Source organism: Exophiala mesophila (assembly GCF_000836275.1).
Source record: "Exophiala mesophila strain CBS 40295 unplaced genomic scaffold supercont1.1, whole genome shotgun sequence".
Classification (NCBI taxonomy): Eukaryota; Fungi; Ascomycota; class Eurotiomycetes; order Chaetothyriales; family Herpotrichiellaceae; genus Exophiala; species Exophiala mesophila.
Window position 1 is genome coordinate 5,812,873 of NW_015622504.1, and position 19,590 is coordinate 5,832,462.

Sequence of the window (19,590 nt, forward strand, 5' to 3'; positions counted from 1 at the left end):
ATTGATTTCTGTTTCTAATTCTATGAGCATTTCTGGAGATATCGTCCTCGACCTGACTCAACGCTGGTACATTGCATGCAGATACCTACCGGCCAACGGACTCTGTTTTACTTTCAATGGATTCAGTGCCATGATCTATAGTTTGATGTCCAGATCTAGGGAAGTTTGTCGAGCATGCACCTATGCTGGCTTCCGCCAGGATATATCACACGAGTATCTCGATGGATCCAGATCAACTGTGATGTGAACGCAAGCATATGCCTGAAAAGAAGTTCTATGGTCTTTGAGGGATGCAGCGAAGTCAGGTCTAGGGTACAATCTTCTGCTGTCATGATGGTAGAAATTTCCACACTCGACGCATTGCAAAGCAGGATCGCTGTGAAGCCACAGTTGCACCGTCGTCTTTTGGCGTAGCTGGCTACTACTAGAGTTTTCCACCGACCGCAGGAGACCTGCTCTTGTGTACATACTTAACTTAACACCACAGTTTCTCCACCTACATCACTACATCAACACTGTGATATATATCTCTATTTTGAGCACCGCGGGCAGCTTTATCACTCGTGGCGGAGCCAACCCCATCAGTTTGGTTGCCAAATTAGAAAAGAGTAGCCCGTCTGGAACCCTAGGCTGATTTTAGTCATTGGCTAACCAGTGCTAGGAGTGCGAAAACTTTAAAGATTGGCTTTCCAGCTTGTCCCTCATCTGACATTGTTTCCTGATCATATCTTGAAAGGCTGGGAGTTGGTCGGAAGATTGATTTACCTCGAAGATTTCCCTGTGCAGCCAACGTAATGGTCGGCCTCGCTCGAAATTTGCCTGACGGCTGGAAAGTGAATATCTAACTCAAATGCCATAGAACCAAGATTATCTACTACATAAGATTGGTGAAAAGAACCATCAGGTGACAGAGGTATGCTCCGGCCGATCCGGATGTTGTGAACCATGTTTGACGTTGAATAGTCTGGACAACATGAGGAATAGGACGGAGTCCATCACAATTTCATTCAACTTTTGGCTCTACGTGGGCATGCTCTTTAGGTTGTGGTGGTTGATCATTACATGTCCATCTCCTTCTTGTATTACCTCGAGAATGCAGGAAGGGCTAAATAAAACGGACTTTGGAACGCTCCACTGGATTAGCAACAAGGCATGACTGTCCCCCAGCCAACATAATAATGACGGGATCCAGGAATACGACATAATTGTCAACGAATGAAGATGCATACCCAGGCTGAGTCGGACCCAACTCAAGCCCATAGAGTGGCACGATGCTAGGTGAAACCAAAGGTTCGAGAGAATGTGGACACAGCTGGCCATGCCACAACCGCTGGTTGATGAAGCAAGATCGATTTGTTCTGCTGGTTCATGGCCTGTCGAGCCATGGATTGACACGGAGTGCGAAAACTCGCCGGGAACTGTATTCCTTTCATGACCCATTCGAGCCATAACTCAAAGTATTCAACGTGGGCTGTCATCATGGACAGCGTCGCCGATTTTTACATAAATGTAAGTTTATCATCCTGAGTTGATACTTATTTCGACCAAGTCTTCATTCTCCATCAATTTCCCCAAACATGAACCCAGTGCCTTGAACGAAGCCTTCACTCCCATATCTAGTCCATTTCAACTATACCTCCAGCCTCATCTGATATGACTGACAAATGCAGTAATCCCGTCCTGCCTGCGATGAAGAATCGCAACGCAATGCACCATTAGGCTTGAACCCTGGACTATACCCAGTCAATTGTCATCCCAGCCGTGGTGTATGTCTGTCATGTCTGACTTTTGACTCGGACACTGAAGATGTGGCTTATAAGTTTAACAAATCCAACAGCAAGGCTGACGATGGGCACATTGATTGAAGGCTGATGGATAGATATTGAGCTCACGCCCATTGAGGCCTTGGCTGGGTTCGAGAACATGTGGACTTGGACTGTCCAGAGATGCCATTTACATACAGCTCATCTCTACATCCAACCACATGTAATGAAAAAATGACTCACAAATACAAACCCAAGTAAGAAACAGCCAATTGTGCTGTCTTTGCCCAAAGCGAAGGGCTGCTTTATTGGAAACACTATGAACTAACTATATCTGGATCAAACAACAATCAAACAATTCTTGAAACCTTCCCTCTTGTTACTCTCAACCCCTGGTATTGCAGGCTTTCTTCTGGAAACATCACCTCCAAGATCCAAGCCTTGCCTGATTTGCGCTGGTCAAAAGCCTCGATGGGTAGTAGCAATCTTGTTGTCCTCGCTGGCGCCTCGGGGTATCTTCGCTTCTTTTCGAATTCAAGGGAATAACACTCAGCTCAAAGCCGGTCACACGATCGTCGTCGGCGACTCTGCGGATGCCACAACCATCAACATCCGGAAAATCTATTGGCTGTATCACATCATGCCTCTCATGCGATGGTTGTCAATCTGGCCATGGGTCCAACCCGCCAAATCATCCCTGCGGGAACCCGAGGTCGAGGATGTGAATGATGTGTTGGCCATCATTTCCATGCTCCCTTGACTGAGAGGATGATACATGCCATCAAATGATCCCATTTGGTTCTGGACCTGATTGCCGGGAAACGTGGGATTGAAAGCCATACTCACGCCATTATGATTTGTGGTCATGTAGCCGTGGTTCTCCAATGCTGGCAGGCTGCTTCCCAGGGTTGTCTCGAACATGCCGCTGCTCGACATGCTCGTCGTGCCTTGCGAGATAGCCGGGAAGCTGTTGCTGGTGAGGCCCATGGTTCGCACCATGTAGTCGTTGCTTGAAGGTGGCAGCATGTGGTTTTGACTCTTGGTTTGATAACCACTGTTACTGGCTGTTATAATGTTGTTCTGGCTTCGTCGGCCATGATTGGTGTTCCGAATGATATCATCCTGAATGGAGCCTGCATATCCACAGTTTGATTGTCCAAGCATGTTGTGATAGCTCGCTCCAGCATGGTGATGTTGATTTTGCGAATAGCCGGATAGCTCGTTCTGCGCGGGCTCAGAGGTTGCGTAAGGGTTCACCATGGACAAGCCGGTGTGAGAGGATCCGGTGTAAGAGCTAGGCCCTGCGGCTGGAACGTAAAGAGGCTGGAAAGTCGAAGTGGTGTGAGGAACTGGAAGATGGTGTGCATTTGGCTGAGGCTCGTAGACCACGCGGCCCTCGATGTTTTCGCCGACGGTTGGAATCCTAAAGTTGGAACCATGCAAGAGAGCGGCTGACCCAACTGGGAGAGGACCTCCAGAAACAATGCCATTCGAGGGTATGGCTCCGATGACTCCAACAGATCCTCCTGCTGGTTTACCTGCAGACCAGTCAGGGGTCCCGGTCTTGCGCTTGCTGGGAAAAGATTAGTCATTGGTGAGGAATATCGGGGGTGGACGACATACGCAGGCTCTTTGCGCAGTCTCAACTTGATACCACATTCGGCCAGGGCCTTGGTCAATGCTGTTGCTGGAGGGAGGACCATCGCAGCAGCTTTCCACTCGCCGACGACAAAGGTGTCCGATTTAGTCGACAGCATGGATTGCATGCCCTCCGTTCCAATTGTGAAGACAGTGAACACAAGGTAATACCGGCCAGCATAGACGGGGGACAAGTCTTGGAAGACGAAATATGCGTGGTCTGCGCACTGGTGAGTTGACAATGACCGGGAGAGCTGTAGAGGTAACTTACTGCTTCCATCGAGTTTCAACTTGACACTATACATAGAAGAGACCGTCATACCACTCAACTTGGACTGTTTGACGCTGCCGTCTGCATTGACTGCGAAGAGAGTCGCAGCACACATGATATGAGGGCAGTTCCTGTAGTAGTATTTTGGGTCGTCGTCGTGTATGAAGAGCTCGATGACGGGAGGGGGGTCAAGGGCGACCCGGGGACGGACTAGATGGATTCGTCAATGCTTGATGCAAGGTCAACTGCCAGTTTTGGTGGATGTTCACATTTCGGTAGGTTGCCCACGCTTTGTTCTTGGCTTGTAGCGGCCACATCATTTCCCACAACCTTTTTGTTTCCATTCTTCTTTTGCTTCTTGTTGGCTTGGTTGGTGCCCTTGCCCTCGAGCGTTGAGGGAGGGTTGGCACGACCTAGTGTTGGATGTTGAACCACCTGAAGTTCAAACGGAGATCCACTATGATTAGTAACACCTGTCAGCTCGACCTGTTGGAAGGGAGGTAAACACTGCATCTTGGACTACCTGGACGGATCGTTCCAATGGTCCTGTCGCACTTGCCAATCGTTCTTAACGTATTTAGGCATGAATCGTTGATGTATCGAAGGCACGAGAAAGTTGTCAGTCTGGCCGGGATTTGGTTGGAGCGAGGGTTCGCCTTGATAAGGGGCAGAGGGAACGTATACGCAGATAAGTCGGTATGACTGTGAAGATCGGATACGTCGATATTTATGCCTGAATTAAACCAGGGACGAGGTAACTTTGGATAACCAAGATCAATAGTGATGGGTAAGGAAGAGGTTTGGAGGCGAAGTGTGTGCAATAGGTCGAAGGGAAGAGATTTAAGCTGGCTTTTGTGGGAACGGAGGAAAGTGCGTTCAAAGGGAGAGATGGTCTTGGAAAGGCACTTGTAAAGGTTGAAGATGGCCAATCCAGAAGCAGATTGGAGCAAATTGATAGTGTTTTGGAAGAGGTATCCAGAGGTCGTCGATGAGAGGCTGATCCAGCCTATGTGATACCGACAGTCTGGTTGTTGTCCGATAGCTTCAGGCGTCAGTTGTTTGGCTTTCCGGAGACGCACTCTGATCGGACAAATATGCCCTGATAACAAGAGCCGGCGCCACCAGAGTTGATCTAAGTGAGGACCCCTTGAGGCGCGGTCGTTGATTTCCTTGCTTGCCCAGAGTGATGCCTTTCTTTTGGGCGCAAAATTTTGATATGACTCCTCCCTGTCGTCCTATTTTAGAGAAGATCCTCAAGAAACACAAAAACTCACGGCAGAGAAAGTGTCCGATAGGCCAAGATATCATCCTGATGTATGCGCCACTTTTTGTATCAAAGACGACTCGTAGTCCTAGTGAAGTGGAAGGTTTCTTGAAGGGCGAAACTGGGGCACAAACAATCGTCTTACTTGCACCTAGGAATGATGAGAGCACTTCGAGACCGTGCTCGCATGAGGAACTTCAAAGATTGTGTGGAGATGCCGTCGAGGCTAGTCAGACTATGCTGTGGGTTCGACTCGTGACACTTAACAGAACGCAACAATTCGAGGGATCCACTTCAGGAGGAGAAGATCTCTGCTAGCTGGCTCTATTAGGGAACAAGTGGTTGCAAGATTCTGAGTCGCGCTTCAATCTTCCATTCGAGGTGTTGACAGCCTCTCAGTAGCAGCTCCCCATCAATAAACCGTGTGACTTGTCAATAGTGTGTTGAGATGAGCATGGACCGATTAGAAAATGTGTTTCTCGAAAGCAGAGAGTTGGTAAGACGACTCCTGGCTAGTAGGCAGTGAAGCCACATTAATTGCATGACCTGTTGGTCACATATACGGCCTGGCCAGCACCGATATTTGTGACGACAGTCCGTTGTTGATTCTGCTCGGTTCCTATTGGCGACTGTCGTCACGACCTGCTTTCGCCTCGTGCTCGTAGGAAGATGGTTTAGAAAGATACAATAGAAGTGCAACGTGCTTCCCTAGATGCAAGTCGGCGATGTCGATGACCTCGGCGAGAAGATAGGTGCAATCAGGATGATACAACGAGACACCAATAATGGAGAGTTGGAAAAAACCAGGTACTGGCCTGTTTGGCGAGTGTCCAGTGGTTTTGGTCAGGGCGGATCTTTGGGACAAGAGATGGTGGTATTGTGCCAGTGAAAAGTGATTTCATTCAAAGCAGGTGTCTTGCTGAAGCCATCTCGTACCAGCTTTGGGAGCCAAGTGCAATATTTTCGCTGCGATCTGAAATTGACACTGGGCAGGTCATGGTTAGATGAACGAGGCCAAGGTTCATGGCTCCCTCTTCTACTCTACTGGCCTTCAGCCGTGCTATGACGTGGCGCTGGTGTTACAGGTGTATCCTTTGTCCGACTTTGATGCCCAAATGGGTGGCTTCCCTGTAAATGACCGATCAGATAGCTATGTATGAACAGCATCCATGTCAATCACATCTGACTAGTATTAGTATCCAGCAGGCCCATGAATAATTTCATGCACTCTCAAATGAGTTTGACCGAAGGTGGGCGGGCTCCCTGAGCGGTGAGGACGCTTCTGCAATAGCAGTGTCAGTCCACCGGTGAGGCAGCTCGAACCTGTTCCAGCAAAGATATGTAGCAGGTGATCAGATGATGTACATTATTGGCCAAGTTCGTGGGCGAGGCCTTGTTGGCGGCGCCTGTGATACTTCCTAGTGCCTGAGGGAGCCTCTATTGCTTCCCCAGACGACTGAATTGTCAAGGATTGTCGCCAGTTCACTAGGACCGCGGAAGGGAGTATGCTACTTGAGCCTGCATGGCAATATGTGATCTGTGAGTGGATGTGAAGGTGGTCGTGAACCGGCCTGGCCGCAACGATACCCCTGGCAGAGCCACACCGGTACATGGGTCAACAGAGGCTCCACTTTACCATGAATGCCATACCCCGTCGTACTTTTCCAGGTCAAAGATGGGTACCATGACCCTGGGATTGAGAGTTGGTCTTGGAACTACCGAGTGCTCCCGTGATATGACGGATGCGACTTGAAGTAGAAAGCGATGCTGATAGCCCCCTCGGCCCTACTAGCAAGGGTCTAGGGGCTGGTTTTGCTGAAGCTTGGCCTCTTGGAGACATAGTAGCGGCATGAACGAGGTGAGGCGGAAGGCTGCTGTCCAATAAAGCTAATTCCATGGATATCCAGGTTCCAAGGGGAAATATGGCGTGGGGGGTCAGGCATGGAAGCTTGTATTCCATGAGGGATTGCTTCACAATGTGGATGATGGGAGTCGACGCCAGCGCCCATGAGCAGTGGTGTGAGTGCACATGGATCATGGTGCGTGTACTTCGTACGCATATTCTTATGCATATGGAGTTTCTCCCATCGCTTCGAGCGTGGAGTAGGTACTGTACATACTTAGGCGAGAGCGGTCTGGGCCTACCGCAACGGGAGGCCGGATAGGCGGGTTAGATCCAGCCAGGCTGCAAGTCGGCTCGTTAATGACGCCACACTCAACACGAAATTTTGAATGCTACAAGGCCCGTGAGTCTGTATGCATTTGGGTACTGTGGTGCTGTATGGTCGTCAACTGATCCCTGTTCCTTTGGCTCCAAAAGCGTGCTTAGGCAAGGCCGCAGACAAGAGTTCAGCACACTCTATCATGTTGGTGATATTGGTGGCATGCCGCTTCAGACGCATATGTAGATGCCAACTAGAACCGTATGGCTGAAGGGTTTTAGCCCAAGTGTGGAGCACGCCTAGGTCCAGGTGGAAGCCTGATTGAGGCATCGATCACGATGCTGTGCGACGTACCTGTCTCTGTTGAGGGGCTTCAGGCAGTCGATATCCAATTTTGGACGTATTTTCGGCGTCGGCGCCCCGGTTGATGTGCAGGGCACGTTGGTGTAAGCGGAGCCAATGCAGGGTTAGATGGACATCTAATTTCTTATATGCTGCGGTGGAATGCATGCGAGAGAAGCAGCAAGTCAAATTGTCGATCTGATATCATATATATCTGGATCCCGAGGTAACGGGAGATGCCATGTATCCCCAACACGGTCCGCGAACACGGACAGAAGACCAAACACGTGGACGACAAACGGTGTTAAGCCAGACTGGTTTTGCCAGGTAGGAGGCGGTTGTGTCAATGTCGGCGGCTGTCAATTTACGATATGGAGGCCTCGACTGCTCAGGCTGTGGGCGTGGGGTCTGGGATTGTGTCTGGATGAAATGCATACACCGTAGATGGAAGTCTAGATTGGTCTAATCTCTTGCTGGCAAAAAGCATTGCGAGCCCAACGGTGAAGCCATGTGATGTGCTGCCACTATTGAGTTCGTATCTGCCACTATGGCGTAGGTGGCGCCTCCTTAGCAAACAGAGTGTCGACAGAGCCGTCGATATCATTGAACCATTGGTCTCCTCGGCAATGACAGTACAATGGATGTGGACGAGACCGGCGATGCAGACATGTCTCACGAATGCGCCAAGTGAGAAGCAAAATACTAAGCTCGCTCTTTAATTGCAAATTGCACATAAGCAGACACTGGGCAAAGTAGAATTCCCGCCTGAATCGGAGGCTTCTTATGGCTATTCCTTGGAGCATTTTAAGTGCGAGTGAGTGGGTGCGACACAAGGCTGAGATGAGCCAGGCACTTGAGGTTGACGACGCATGCCTGATACTGTGGACATGTTGTCAAGGCCTAGTCCATCGACATTCGATGCATGACCTTTGCTCTCAATCAATCAACCAATCAATCAACCAATCGATCAATCAACAACACGCCCTGCTCGAGGGTCAACGTCGAGGTGCCAGCCGAGAAGATCAGAAGAGTCCATACAAGACTTGAAACAACAAACCTGGGCTGCACAATTGCTTTTTATCGATCGTACTTGCTCTCTGTTCTTCAGGGCATTGCATTCAGCATTGTAGATATGTTGGTTTTCTGGACGCATTGGTTCTCCCAAGTCTACCTCCAAACCACCATGGGTGGCTCATTTCCGAACCCAGCCATTCGGTCGAGCAATCTCTACCAGTGCTTTACTGTACAGACAGTCAACGCTAGAGTGTTCCTCGCGAAGCCTAGGCCTAGGCAGGACAAGCCCGCCCAGTGCCGGCTAAAATGGCGCGTGGAACCTCTAAAAGGAGGTACTCAGGATCGAAGCCGGTCGGTGAATCTGGGGTATCCTGGCGGTAGCTCGTTAACATAGCCACTGGCAGACAGGACGTATGGCGAGATACGATAGGTCCAAGCCCGGTCGTCTCTCTTTTGGCGCCACGTGCTCATGGCCTGAAGTGTGGCGATGAGTGACCATGGGCTCCCTGTGTTCGAACCCGTGTTTCGTGCTAGGAGCACCTGGAACCCGCCAGGCAAGTATTTAATTCTGGTGGGGAGAAGGTATTGCTCATAAATATGTTCTTATTTTTGCATCTTAGGACACAATGAAAGCCCGAGCTAAAGAAGGATATATGATTCTAAGCACGGCTGGGGAGGGCGATCACTAGACAACGACGGACGACCAACAGATGGACTTGTAGGACAACAGCATCTCGATCGCAACTTATCGAGAATGCACTACTTCACATGAGGTATCATAGGTCTCTATGCAGGTGTAGGGTTGTACCTATAGGCTATAGTGCCACAGTGCCACAGCGCTTACCTACCTAGCTATCTACAAGTACAAGTCATGGCTGCTTCTCCTACTTAGGTAGGTTCCTAAGCTATTGCTAAGAGATGAGCTCCCTCGCCACAGCACAAAAGTGCACAGTCGAGACTTCGGAAAATGACAAACTACTTACTGACTTAGAACCCTAGAGGGATAGGGAGTCAGCGGTGCCTAGAGAGACGAATTAGGGCCGAGGGGGCGCCTATGCATGTGCGGCTATGCCCGAGGGACTCTATGATAAGGGCGGATCGGCCCCTCGGGCCCCCTCGGCCCCTTTACATGGGTCAAGTACCGCCAAGAGAATTGCAAAGACAAATTGTGACTTTCAGGCTTTCTTGCTTCTCAGTCACTACCTCCCTAAGGATTAGCTATGCGGCTACTTTACAACACTCGGTGCGTGAAAAAATGATCCATGCCAGGCTTCAGCAGAAACGACCATTCGTAACACTGTTCCTGGTGTTTGTTTTGTGGAAGGCTATTCTGATCTTGATTACCCTCGGCAGCCCTGGAGTGGGTTACGACACATCGACGTCTCTCCTCCCACTGCAAGGTCATAGTTGGACATTGCAGACCTTACCACCCGCTTTTCAAAGCCAGTGGTTGAGATGGGTTCGATGGGATGCCATCTATTTCACTCATATTGCAGAACACGGTCATGTTTATGAACAAGAATGGGCCTTCGGCGTCGGCTTCTCAACTGCGACTTCATGGATTGCAAACAGTGAGCCGTGTCACATGATATCTCAAATGATCCACCACTTCTGATACATGCATCATAGTTCTCTCAGCTTGGGCCGTAGTCGACGAGTCGGCGTCCACAATCATCGCAGCCATGCTCCTCTCTCACACCGCCCACTTGCTTTCGGTCGTCCAATTGTTCTTTCTGGGCCATCTTCTCTCTGACGGCGCAAGTCACACCCAATCTCCCATTCCCTTCCGAGCTGCCCTACTACATATACTGTCACCAGCCGGCATCTTCCTCTCCAGCCCCAATGCTGAAAGCACTTTTGCTTTTCTTTCCATGTCTGGCTGTGTCGCCTATGTCTATGCGGTCCATCGCTTTCATCGTTCCCAGCCGCTTGCCGGCTCCCTTGCCATGATTGCCGCTGGACTTGCCCTGGGTGCCGCCACCATCTTTCGCAGCAACGGACTTCTCGCTGGCCTCACCTTCCTCGTCGAGGCATTTTCAGTCCTATTCTCAATCGCGACCCAAGGATTGTCAGCTCTGCGTTTATTGCGTTTGGTCTCGACCATTGTCGGCGGGTCGTTGATTGCTGTTGGCCTGGCAATCCCGCAAGTTATGGCATTCCAGGATTACTGCGCCCATCGGCCGAACGACTTACGAAGAGAATGGTGCAACAGGACAATTCCCTCGATTTTCACCTGGGTCCAAGATCACTACTGGTGAGTCGAAGGAGCACGACGGCCATTGATTCATTTTGACCATGCCTTCTAGGAATGTTGGGCTCTTCCGCTACTGGACCCTATCGAATCTGCCCCTGTTTCTCCTAGCGGCACCAGCCCTTTTCATCTTAAGCTACTCTGCCCTTGATCTGATGTATGCTCCTCGCCTCCTCTCCACCGTCAAACCCAGGTCCTCAGAGAAGGTATCGCTTCGAGACAAGACCACAGTGGTGGCACTAGCCCTTCCACAGCTCCTCATTGCCATTCTTGCCCTAACCAGCTACCATGTCCAAATCATCACAAGGTTGTCATCAGGGTACCCTCTGTGGTACATCTGGCTTGCCTCCCAAATGGAGTCACGTGCGCAGATGACCCAGATCACAATTCGCTGGATGGTTGTGTACGCTCTGCTCCAAGCGGGACTTTATGCAGGATTTTTACCCCCGGCATAACCTCAGATGTCATGACCTCTTTCGATGGTGGGTATTTTGCATAGGGACGGACGACAGGGACGCAGGCACGCGCATCCATGTACATGTCTAGGCATTAGATTACATGACGCAGGCGAAGCACATGACTCGACGGCGCCAAGCCTTGATGTGTAATCAAGCCCTACCTTAGCACGTAGGGGGACCTACCTTGGGTATCCGGTAGGCGTTCTCGTAGGTACATAGGTCCCTCAGGAGGTACCAAGTACCTTGTTAGGCGCCGTAGGTAGGTAGCGATGTCGCTAATAAGGCGCCTAAGAAAGGTCAAGTGCCCACGTTCCACACCCTTGTAGTCTGACCTTGACCGACACACGTGTGTAACTCTGTAACTCTGCAACGACAAAGGCAAGGCAACTGGCGACTGCGACTGCGACTGCGACTGCGACCACATCTCCGCCTTCCTGAGTGCGTGCTTTTGTTACCAGCATCCAACATCCGACTTCCAACACCCACAAATTCACAGGCTTCAAACATTGTTCAATTCTTCCAGGCACAACAGATTTCGTCAGCTCATATAATTCAGGTATCAAGATTATTACATCGCCTTTCTTTTGCCGCATTTTTGGGCGTTGGGTCACATACAACGTGCCTCGTGCTCGTTTTCCAGGCACATACGTGACGTTGCAAGGCGACACTGCAGCTTGCTAAGCCATCATTCTTCTTTTCCCTAAACACCCGCTCACTCGACCTGCTTCATCGCACCAGTCGACCGACCCCATCTTCTTCCTTGAGTCTCACGCTCTTCAACTTATTTCCACCTCATTATTCCTGGTTATGCTTCTGCCATCTGCCTCGACATAACACCCCTCCTCCTCCGTCGTCCACCCGTCTTCAATGAGCCCGCGTGGGCGTCCATCCAATCATGGAGAACCATAAACATCACATCGAAGACCTGGTCAACGGCTCCTCCAACAAACATGGCTCAGAGATCTCGCGAGCCACCTCCCCGGGCACCTTTCCAGGTCTGGACCGTAACCACGGTCCTGATCTCGACTCCCAGCTCAAGCGAAACAGGCCTCGCACCTTTCCCTACTACAAGACCCTTCCATATGCCGTCGAAGACGATGACCTGAGACAAAAGAACCTTTCTGTAATTCTCAAACATCTCTACATTGCTGTTCAAGCCGGCGACTTTACTCCTGGTGCCGCCCATTGGACTAGAGAACTACGGAGCTGGCTGTCCTTAAAATTCGATCCCACTAGGGAACAGAGAGTCAAGTTGGTCAAACTCTACTATGAACTTGCTCTTGCTCCGGGCATTGACCCAGGCGTTGCCGAGAGGTTCGCCAGCATGTTCATGCTGCTCACAAAGTACGTCTCGCTGTGCCAGCCTTGCGCACCCAAACTAACTCTTTCTTAGACGAAAGCACTATCTACGTCCCTTCAAAGACCTCACGCTCGACTGGCGTCCCCTCTACCGAGAACTCAAAGTCTTTGTCCTACCTAGCGAGTCGGGCCTCATGCAGACGACAAACCTCAAAAGAAACATCAAAACTTTGACAAAGATGACCTCTTTTGCTCAACTCTACTTCGACCCAGAAGAGATCCCTGCCATGCTCGACGAGATTCTACCCTATTTCACAATGTCCTCTACAGAAGGCGCTTTCGTCGTCATTGGATTGTTCAACTTACTTCTTCCGACCGCCCCGCCACATGCTGATCGCCCTGACCTTGTGCCTCAACAGTTTCTCCCCACTTACTTTCATCTGTGGTCACTTGTTAATCGTTCCCGCACCGTCGACGTCGCCTGCCTCGATCTCTTCTCCCGACTGGCCCGGGACAATCTCTCCTGCGAAGCCGTCCAATTCACCGAGTTCGGTATCTTCACCCCTGAGCAGTCAACCCTGATCGCTACCTCGGTTCTCAGATTGCTCGAGATCCCCGTAGGCCAGTCCACCTCTCCCTACACCGCCATGGTCGATTTGTCCGCCGGCATGGGCATTCTGCTCGATCGTGATTCCCGAAAACACCCCGTTTCCCATCACATTGCTCGGTGGTTCGTCATGTCTCTGTCTCCGGCTTGCCTCGATGCAGACGTTTCGGTTTTGTCCCTGCTCGAGACTCTGATTCAGGCCGTTGAGACCTTTTTCCATCCATCCAATTCTGGCTCCTGGACCCGAACCCTGGCACAACTGGTCTTTTATCTGTCCGACTTCTTCGTTATGCGTTGGAATAGGGAACGCAATGGAGAGATGGATGTCCCCCCGGAGCGCAGGCTGAATGAAGCCATTCGGAAGAGATTCGTCCTTTGTCTGAGGGAGGTCATTTTCATGGGAATTTATGCAAAGAGTGGAACAGCCATGAGCTTTTCTCTCTCCACTCTTCAGACCCTGGCCTTCCTTGAACCTGATCTGATCCTACCAGGGGCTTTACAACGCATCTATCCGTCCATGCAAGGCCTCGTCGAGGTACACCGGACCATCTCCTCCTTGCGTTCATTGCAAATTCTGGCTCGAACCATGATTAGAACAAAGGGCTATCGATGCCACATCACTGCCTTCCTCGGCCTCGCCTTACCCGGAATAGATGCCAATGATTTGGAGAAAACCCTGTACACCCTTTCCTTCTTCGCCAACGTATGTTACAACATTCCATTCCAGGACTTGTCCAAGGGAAGAGACGACGTTCAAGGCGACATCCTGGCCATGGAGTGGATCACCGGTGAAATGGAACGCATGGAACAAGAAGGTGGCAATATCGAGCTCAACTACGCTAGTCTCGATGACAAGCAGGAGGAGATGATCCTTGCTTCGTCCACAGCAGGTTTCAGCGAATTTGTCAGCTCCTTTCTGGGTAGAGTGTTCACTTTGCTCGAGAATCTGCCAGACGCCGCCCGCATCAGAAGTGGCTCTCCTGAAGAAAATATCGTCAACACCCTCCCAGCTGCCTTCATGCCACTTCTTGCCTCATTGTCCCCAGAGCTCTTTGATTTGGCTTTGAACAAAATTGTGGACTTTGTGGCAAACCATGTCATCCATCAGTCCCGCGACGCTATGGCCTTCATCTGCAATTGTCTGTGTAAAGTCGACGCCGAAAAGTCCCTTGCCAAATTTGTTCCCGTCTTGACCGCCGCCATCCGAACCGAGATCGACGAGAACGGCGCTGGCTCGACCCGAAATGCCGCAAACGATGTTCTCCCTCGTGACCGAGGTCTGGTATGGAACATTAGCATGCTTAGTATGTGTGTTGTACACGTGGGTTCCGCGGTTCTCAAGTACAAGCAAGAACTCTTCGACATTGCCGTCTACATGCAACAGCATTGCAAAGGGATGCCCACTGTCCACGTGTCCAACTACATCCATCATCTGCTCCTGAATCTCACCGTCACTTATACCTCAGACTTTAGGCTCTTCGAACCTGAAAAGACCCAGAATGGGATCAACGCGTCATTGTGGGGAGTTGCAGAACCGGCCGCAACCATAAAACCAAGATGGCATGTCCCAACTCAGGCCGAACTGGACTTTGCCGTCGAGTTGTTCCAAAACCAAGCAGAGGGCGCCATCAAACATTTGACAGGTCTGATCCAAGGCACCTCCAGCATCAAGAGAGATGGCACAGGTAAAGAATGGTCTGACGAAGTCTCACGCAATCTGGTGCTTCTGCGACTATTGATCGCTGGCGTCTCTGTCTTGTTTGATGCAAAAGGCGTCAATGAAGGTCTCAAAACTACGGCCGTAGGGGTTGATACCGAGGCGTCCTTGTCGCGAGCCAACGGATTTGCACCCGAAGACAGTAACCCCATCTTGGAGGGCGATTCTGTTTTAGATGGGACTGATGAGAACTCTATCAAGCCCTCATTTCAATACCCGTGTGGAGCCTTGCTGAAGCCGGATGACAGGAACTATCAAATACTCCACAGTCTACGACAGGACATTGGCCGAGTCTTGCACAAAGTCCACGTCTTTCTGACGCGAGAGGGAGAAGATGACGTCTCTTCGTTCGCCCCTCTATACACCGCCTATCGATCATGGTTTGTCGACGTCGGCATTGAACGATCTGCGCATGTCCTTGATAGGGTGACACGTCTGTTGCATGCGGATGAGCAACCTTATAAAGTCAGTGGTGTCAGAAAAGACTATCCACGTTCCATCCTGGTACGAAGAGCGAATGTGTACCACACTCAGCGTCTTCGCCATAACGCTGCACCGAGACCCCGCTCGGAACTCGACGAGCAGCTCTTGCTAGATCTGGGCGAGTCAGCAGTTTCTCTATATACTGAGGTGCGCCGAAACGCCCAAAGTGCCGGGGAGTCGGCTTTAAAGGTGATATTTGGCGCTCGACTGTTCATGATCCCCCCGCTACTGCGCTCTTTCCAGAAAGCTGTGGAGCTGAAAGACTTTCCGCGGATAAAAGGTGCCTTGTTTGCACTATTATTTGGCACTCTTTCCAAGACGATTGGCAGACATTGGAAGTACACGCCTGATGTGATCAAGACTTTCATCGAAGCCAGCACGGCGGATAAGCCATCCATCCAAAAACTTTGCAGTGGTGGCCTTTTCCAGGTCATGGACTATGGACGGCCCGGGGACCGGATGGCCATCATCGACAGGACAGTGGTTGAAGTCTTCACTCCAGACGAAGACGTTGAGGACAAAGTAGCAAAGCAAAAGTCATCTGTGCTCGCAAAACGCGCCAGTATCGAAAAGCGGAAAGCCGAATTGGCCGAAGAACTCATTGATCTCGGCCGAGTATCCCACTGGAAGAAGGCAACGCGAGTTGCAACTCTGGTCATGTCACTGGGGATGAGGTTTGATCATATTGCGTCTGATAATATGATTGACTTGATCACCAACGGAACCATCGATCCCCACCCTGGTCTGCGAGGACTTTATTCCCAAGGCTTGGTAGCTCTTTTCACAATGACGGATGTGCGAGCCGTTTGTGGGCACGATTATGCCAACTACATTCAGGCACGGCAAGAATTTCCGGCCAAGGTCAAAGTGACCACACATTCAGAACAAGACTCATGGACCCGTGACTATCTCGATGCATTCTCCAAACCCGAAGCCGAAGTCTACATCGACCATGACTATCCTGGATGGCTGGTGTGGTCCAAATCCATGCCTGGGTACAAGGCCAACATCAAGCAGGACATCGAATACGACGAACTTGAGCTGAAGAAACGTAGCGTCATCGGTAAACTTCTCACCCGTGACTGGTTTGTGTCATTCTTCAAATATCTCAAGCAAGAGCCTCGCGATGCATCGGCGGACAAATTCCGCATGGCCAGCGCAGCAATGTTGACCTACGCATTTGAGCTCATTATTCGCGATGGGCTCGCTGTCGCGACGCTAGACGACATCAAAGAGGAGACCCTGGCCGTCTTTGAAGATGGCAGTGACAAACACCAGCATCGTGCAACTGCCGAGATTTTGGCAGGCCTGATCACATCTGTTATGGACGGATCAATTGAGAAGAGAACGATGGTGTGGGAATTCGCCTTTCCTATCATTAGGAAGATCTTTTCTGATGACCTGACCCCTGAGAATTCAGGATACTGGACGACCTTCTTACACATGATTTTGCAAGCTCGAGACCCTCGTCGTGCGTGGCCGCTGGTTGAATGGCTGACCAACTTCAAGCTGGACATGGGATCCAATGCTGCATTCAAGGAAAGCTCGAAGATTCATCTGCTTCATCAAGTTATCATGGATGCGGGTTGGCATTTTCAACTGGAGAAGCCTATCGTTGAAGACTTTCTCGGTCATATCGACCATCCATACAAAGGGGTTCGCGAAGCCATGGCACACACCCTCGCCACCATCACTCGAACTCGCTACCACGAGTCCTACAGTAGTGTGTCAGAACTTGTTGAAGCACAGAAAGCTGCTGGTTCGATCGGAAAGCAGCCGTATGTGCCGACTGCTGAGTTTGACCGTACAGTCTATGAGATATTTGAGAGAATTGAGAGATGGCGACATGAGCGAACTCCTGGACAGCAGACGCCGTCCGCGTATACTTCAGGCAGCAAGACTGTCTTGTTGTGGCTGGATTCGATGCTCTCGTCTTACGAATGCACACAATTCCTTAAGTACTTCCCAGATTTGTTCACAGAGCATTTCCTCCACATGATGGATGTCAAGGAGGATCCCGAGCTGCAGTCTCTAGCTTATCACGTCTTCCGTCATCTGCCAAACATCCCTCACCGCATTGGTGAAGATCGAAAGTTGATCGACGCTTTGATTCGAATCGGACGTACGTCGACATCTTGGCATCAACGACTAAGGGTCATGATCAATATGCAGATCATCTTCTTCCGACGCTTGTTCTTGCTATCTGAGGAGAGCAAGCACTTGTTGTTTGATTGCGTGGCTGAGATGCTCGAAGACACGCAGCATGAAGTTCGAGCTGGTGCGGCTACAACGTTGTCAGGGATGATTCGTTGTTCGCCCGAAGCTTTGCGTAAGAAGATGGTGGTGGAGTTGAGACAGCGGTTCACGCAAAAGTTGATCGACAATCCTCTCCCGAAGAAACCCAAAGGCCAGCTGGCCGGCATTGCCGCTGGAATTTCGTCAGCTCGAACGTCTGGTACCAACACCCCGACCCCAGAAGCTCAGAGACTGGTTCTCGTTCGGCATGGAGCAGTCCTGGGCTTGGGTGCATTGATTCAAGCCTTCCCATATTCGAGTCCGCCTCCACGGTGGATGCCAGATGTCCTGGTCACCTTGAGCAGCAAGGCAGCCAATGATCCGGCAACAGTGGGGAATGCCGTCAAAAGCATCATTAGTGATTTCAAAAAAACCAGGCAAGATACCTGGCATATTGATGTCAAGGTATGTGTTCGATGTGCCTCGTCTATTGTGCTTAAGATTAACCTAGCCGCAGGCATTCCAACCAGAGCAAATTGAGGATCTTTCTGGCGTCCTGTGGAAGAGCTACTTTGCTTAGAGTCTCCCAAGTCAACTGGCCTCGAAGTTGAGGCTTGGGTCGTCCAGAGAAGATCTTAGTTAGGGCATCGGCGAGCGATCTCTCCCTGGATATCCCTACTGAAACGTGTGACATCTACTCGTCTATGTGTACTACTAGATGGGGACGGTCCAATAGCTACCTGATATGAGTTTGCATCCACGTGGCTTGCTCTAAGACAACCCTCTTTCGGTTCGTGCTGGCAGGGAGAAGGGGCAAAACTGCCATGCCGACAGAACAGTGTGTTGGTTCCAGCAGGCCAACTTAAATCTATATGTATCAAACCTACAAATACCTTTCCAACCCGTGGTTGAGTGAGTGAGTGAGTGAGTGAGTGAGTGTTCTGTTCATTTGAAGTCGAGGCCCAACCCGATGATACTCCGACCGATGATAATCCGGTTGTGAGTCATCTATCGAGCATGGGGATCTTGCTCAAAGCAACAATATAATCATTCGACCGTCTGTAGCTTTCATGGGCAGATTCCTCAAAGGCGGAGTTTCGGTTATCTTGCCTACTCTCTGAAGCCGCAGAGTAAGTTGGGTTACCTCAAGGTGTGATTCTAGTCTCCATCCATTATGTCCATCATTTGCCTCGCCTTCTCGCCGACCCACGAATTCACCAAATCTCGATGTCACTCGCTCGTTCTCCTTGAAAACCTCGGTGTCCAGGGAGACTGTCACTGCGGCGAGACGGTGCAGCACCGCTCACGGCTACACATCCGTCCTCCGCCAAAGAACCTGAGGCAGGTGCACTTGATCGACGCAGAGATCTTGGAAGAGGCCGAGGTCCAGCCAGCAGATCTCGGGGAAAACGTCACAACGAAAGGCCTTGAGTTGTTGTCGAAATCAGCTGGGACTAAGTTGCACTTCCTACCCGCAATCACGCCTGCAACTGCGACTGCGGTAGCTACAGACAAACGAAATGGAGATTTTGTTACTGTAGCAGAAATACTTGATGGAGCAGTTAGCGAGCTGAAGGAGAACCTGGCCTCACCGCATCCGATTGTCGTCCTAACTGGCCTACGTAATCCGTGTCCACAGATCCAAAAGTTCCGCCCCGGGCTGCAGGAGAAGTTCATCATCAGAGACCAAGACCGCAACATCGTGGCAAGGAGGGCAGGAGTTATGAGGGTGGTGGAAGTTGGTGGAGAGATTCACGATGACATGAGCATTGTGGTGGAGGAGCCGGCGGTTTTCCAGACGTTGATGTGTGTCTAATATGGTATCACTGACGTCTTTGCTCGACCATGATGATAATATTGACAGATGGCGATTGCATCCGTATCCGGATTTGTAGTTGCTTTTTTATCAGTCTGAATACCTACCATCGCCGCCAGGATCTAATCGTGGCACGTGACTGTCAGGGGCTCATGCAGGCATCGTCGTGAGCGACCAATTGCTTCACCGTAGCTCCCCATTCAGTCTAGCGTGCCAAGGTCTCGAGCTCAAGGCGATGATGCTAGCAGCTGCGCTCTCAAGGGTCGTTGG

At 50.7% G+C, this 19,590-nt stretch overlaps 3 protein-coding genes across 3 annotated transcripts; all 3 read left to right on the forward strand.

The window, feature by feature from the left end:
* Positions 1-9,709: 9,709 nt before the first annotated feature.
* PV10_01840 (uncharacterized protein) lies at positions 9,710-11,306 on the forward strand (the record flags this gene model as incomplete). Its single annotated transcript, XM_016366085.1, has 3 exons — positions 9,710-10,025; positions 10,084-10,708; positions 10,761-11,306. 3 exons carry the CDS (start codon positions 9,710-9,712, stop codon positions 11,158-11,160), a joined length of 1,341 nt encoding a protein of 446 aa, XP_016229734.1. The 3' UTR covers positions 11,161-11,306.
* Positions 11,307-11,535: 229 nt separating this feature from the next.
* PV10_01841 (uncharacterized protein) lies at positions 11,536-18,441 on the forward strand. The gene is made up of 3 exons (XM_016366086.1): positions 11,536-12,507; positions 12,557-17,969; positions 18,022-18,441. The coding sequence occupies exons 1-3, from the start codon at positions 12,059-12,061 to the stop codon at positions 18,082-18,084; spliced, it is 5,925 nt and encodes a 1,974-aa protein (XP_016229735.1). The 5' UTR covers positions 11,536-12,058; the 3' UTR covers positions 18,085-18,441.
* Positions 18,420-19,421, forward strand: PV10_01842 (uncharacterized protein). Its single transcript, XM_016366087.1, has one exon. It carries the CDS (start codon positions 18,679-18,681, stop codon positions 19,318-19,320), a length of 642 nt encoding a protein of 213 aa, XP_016229736.1. The 5' UTR covers positions 18,420-18,678; the 3' UTR covers positions 19,321-19,421.
* The last annotated feature ends 169 nt before the right edge of the window (positions 19,422-19,590 follow it).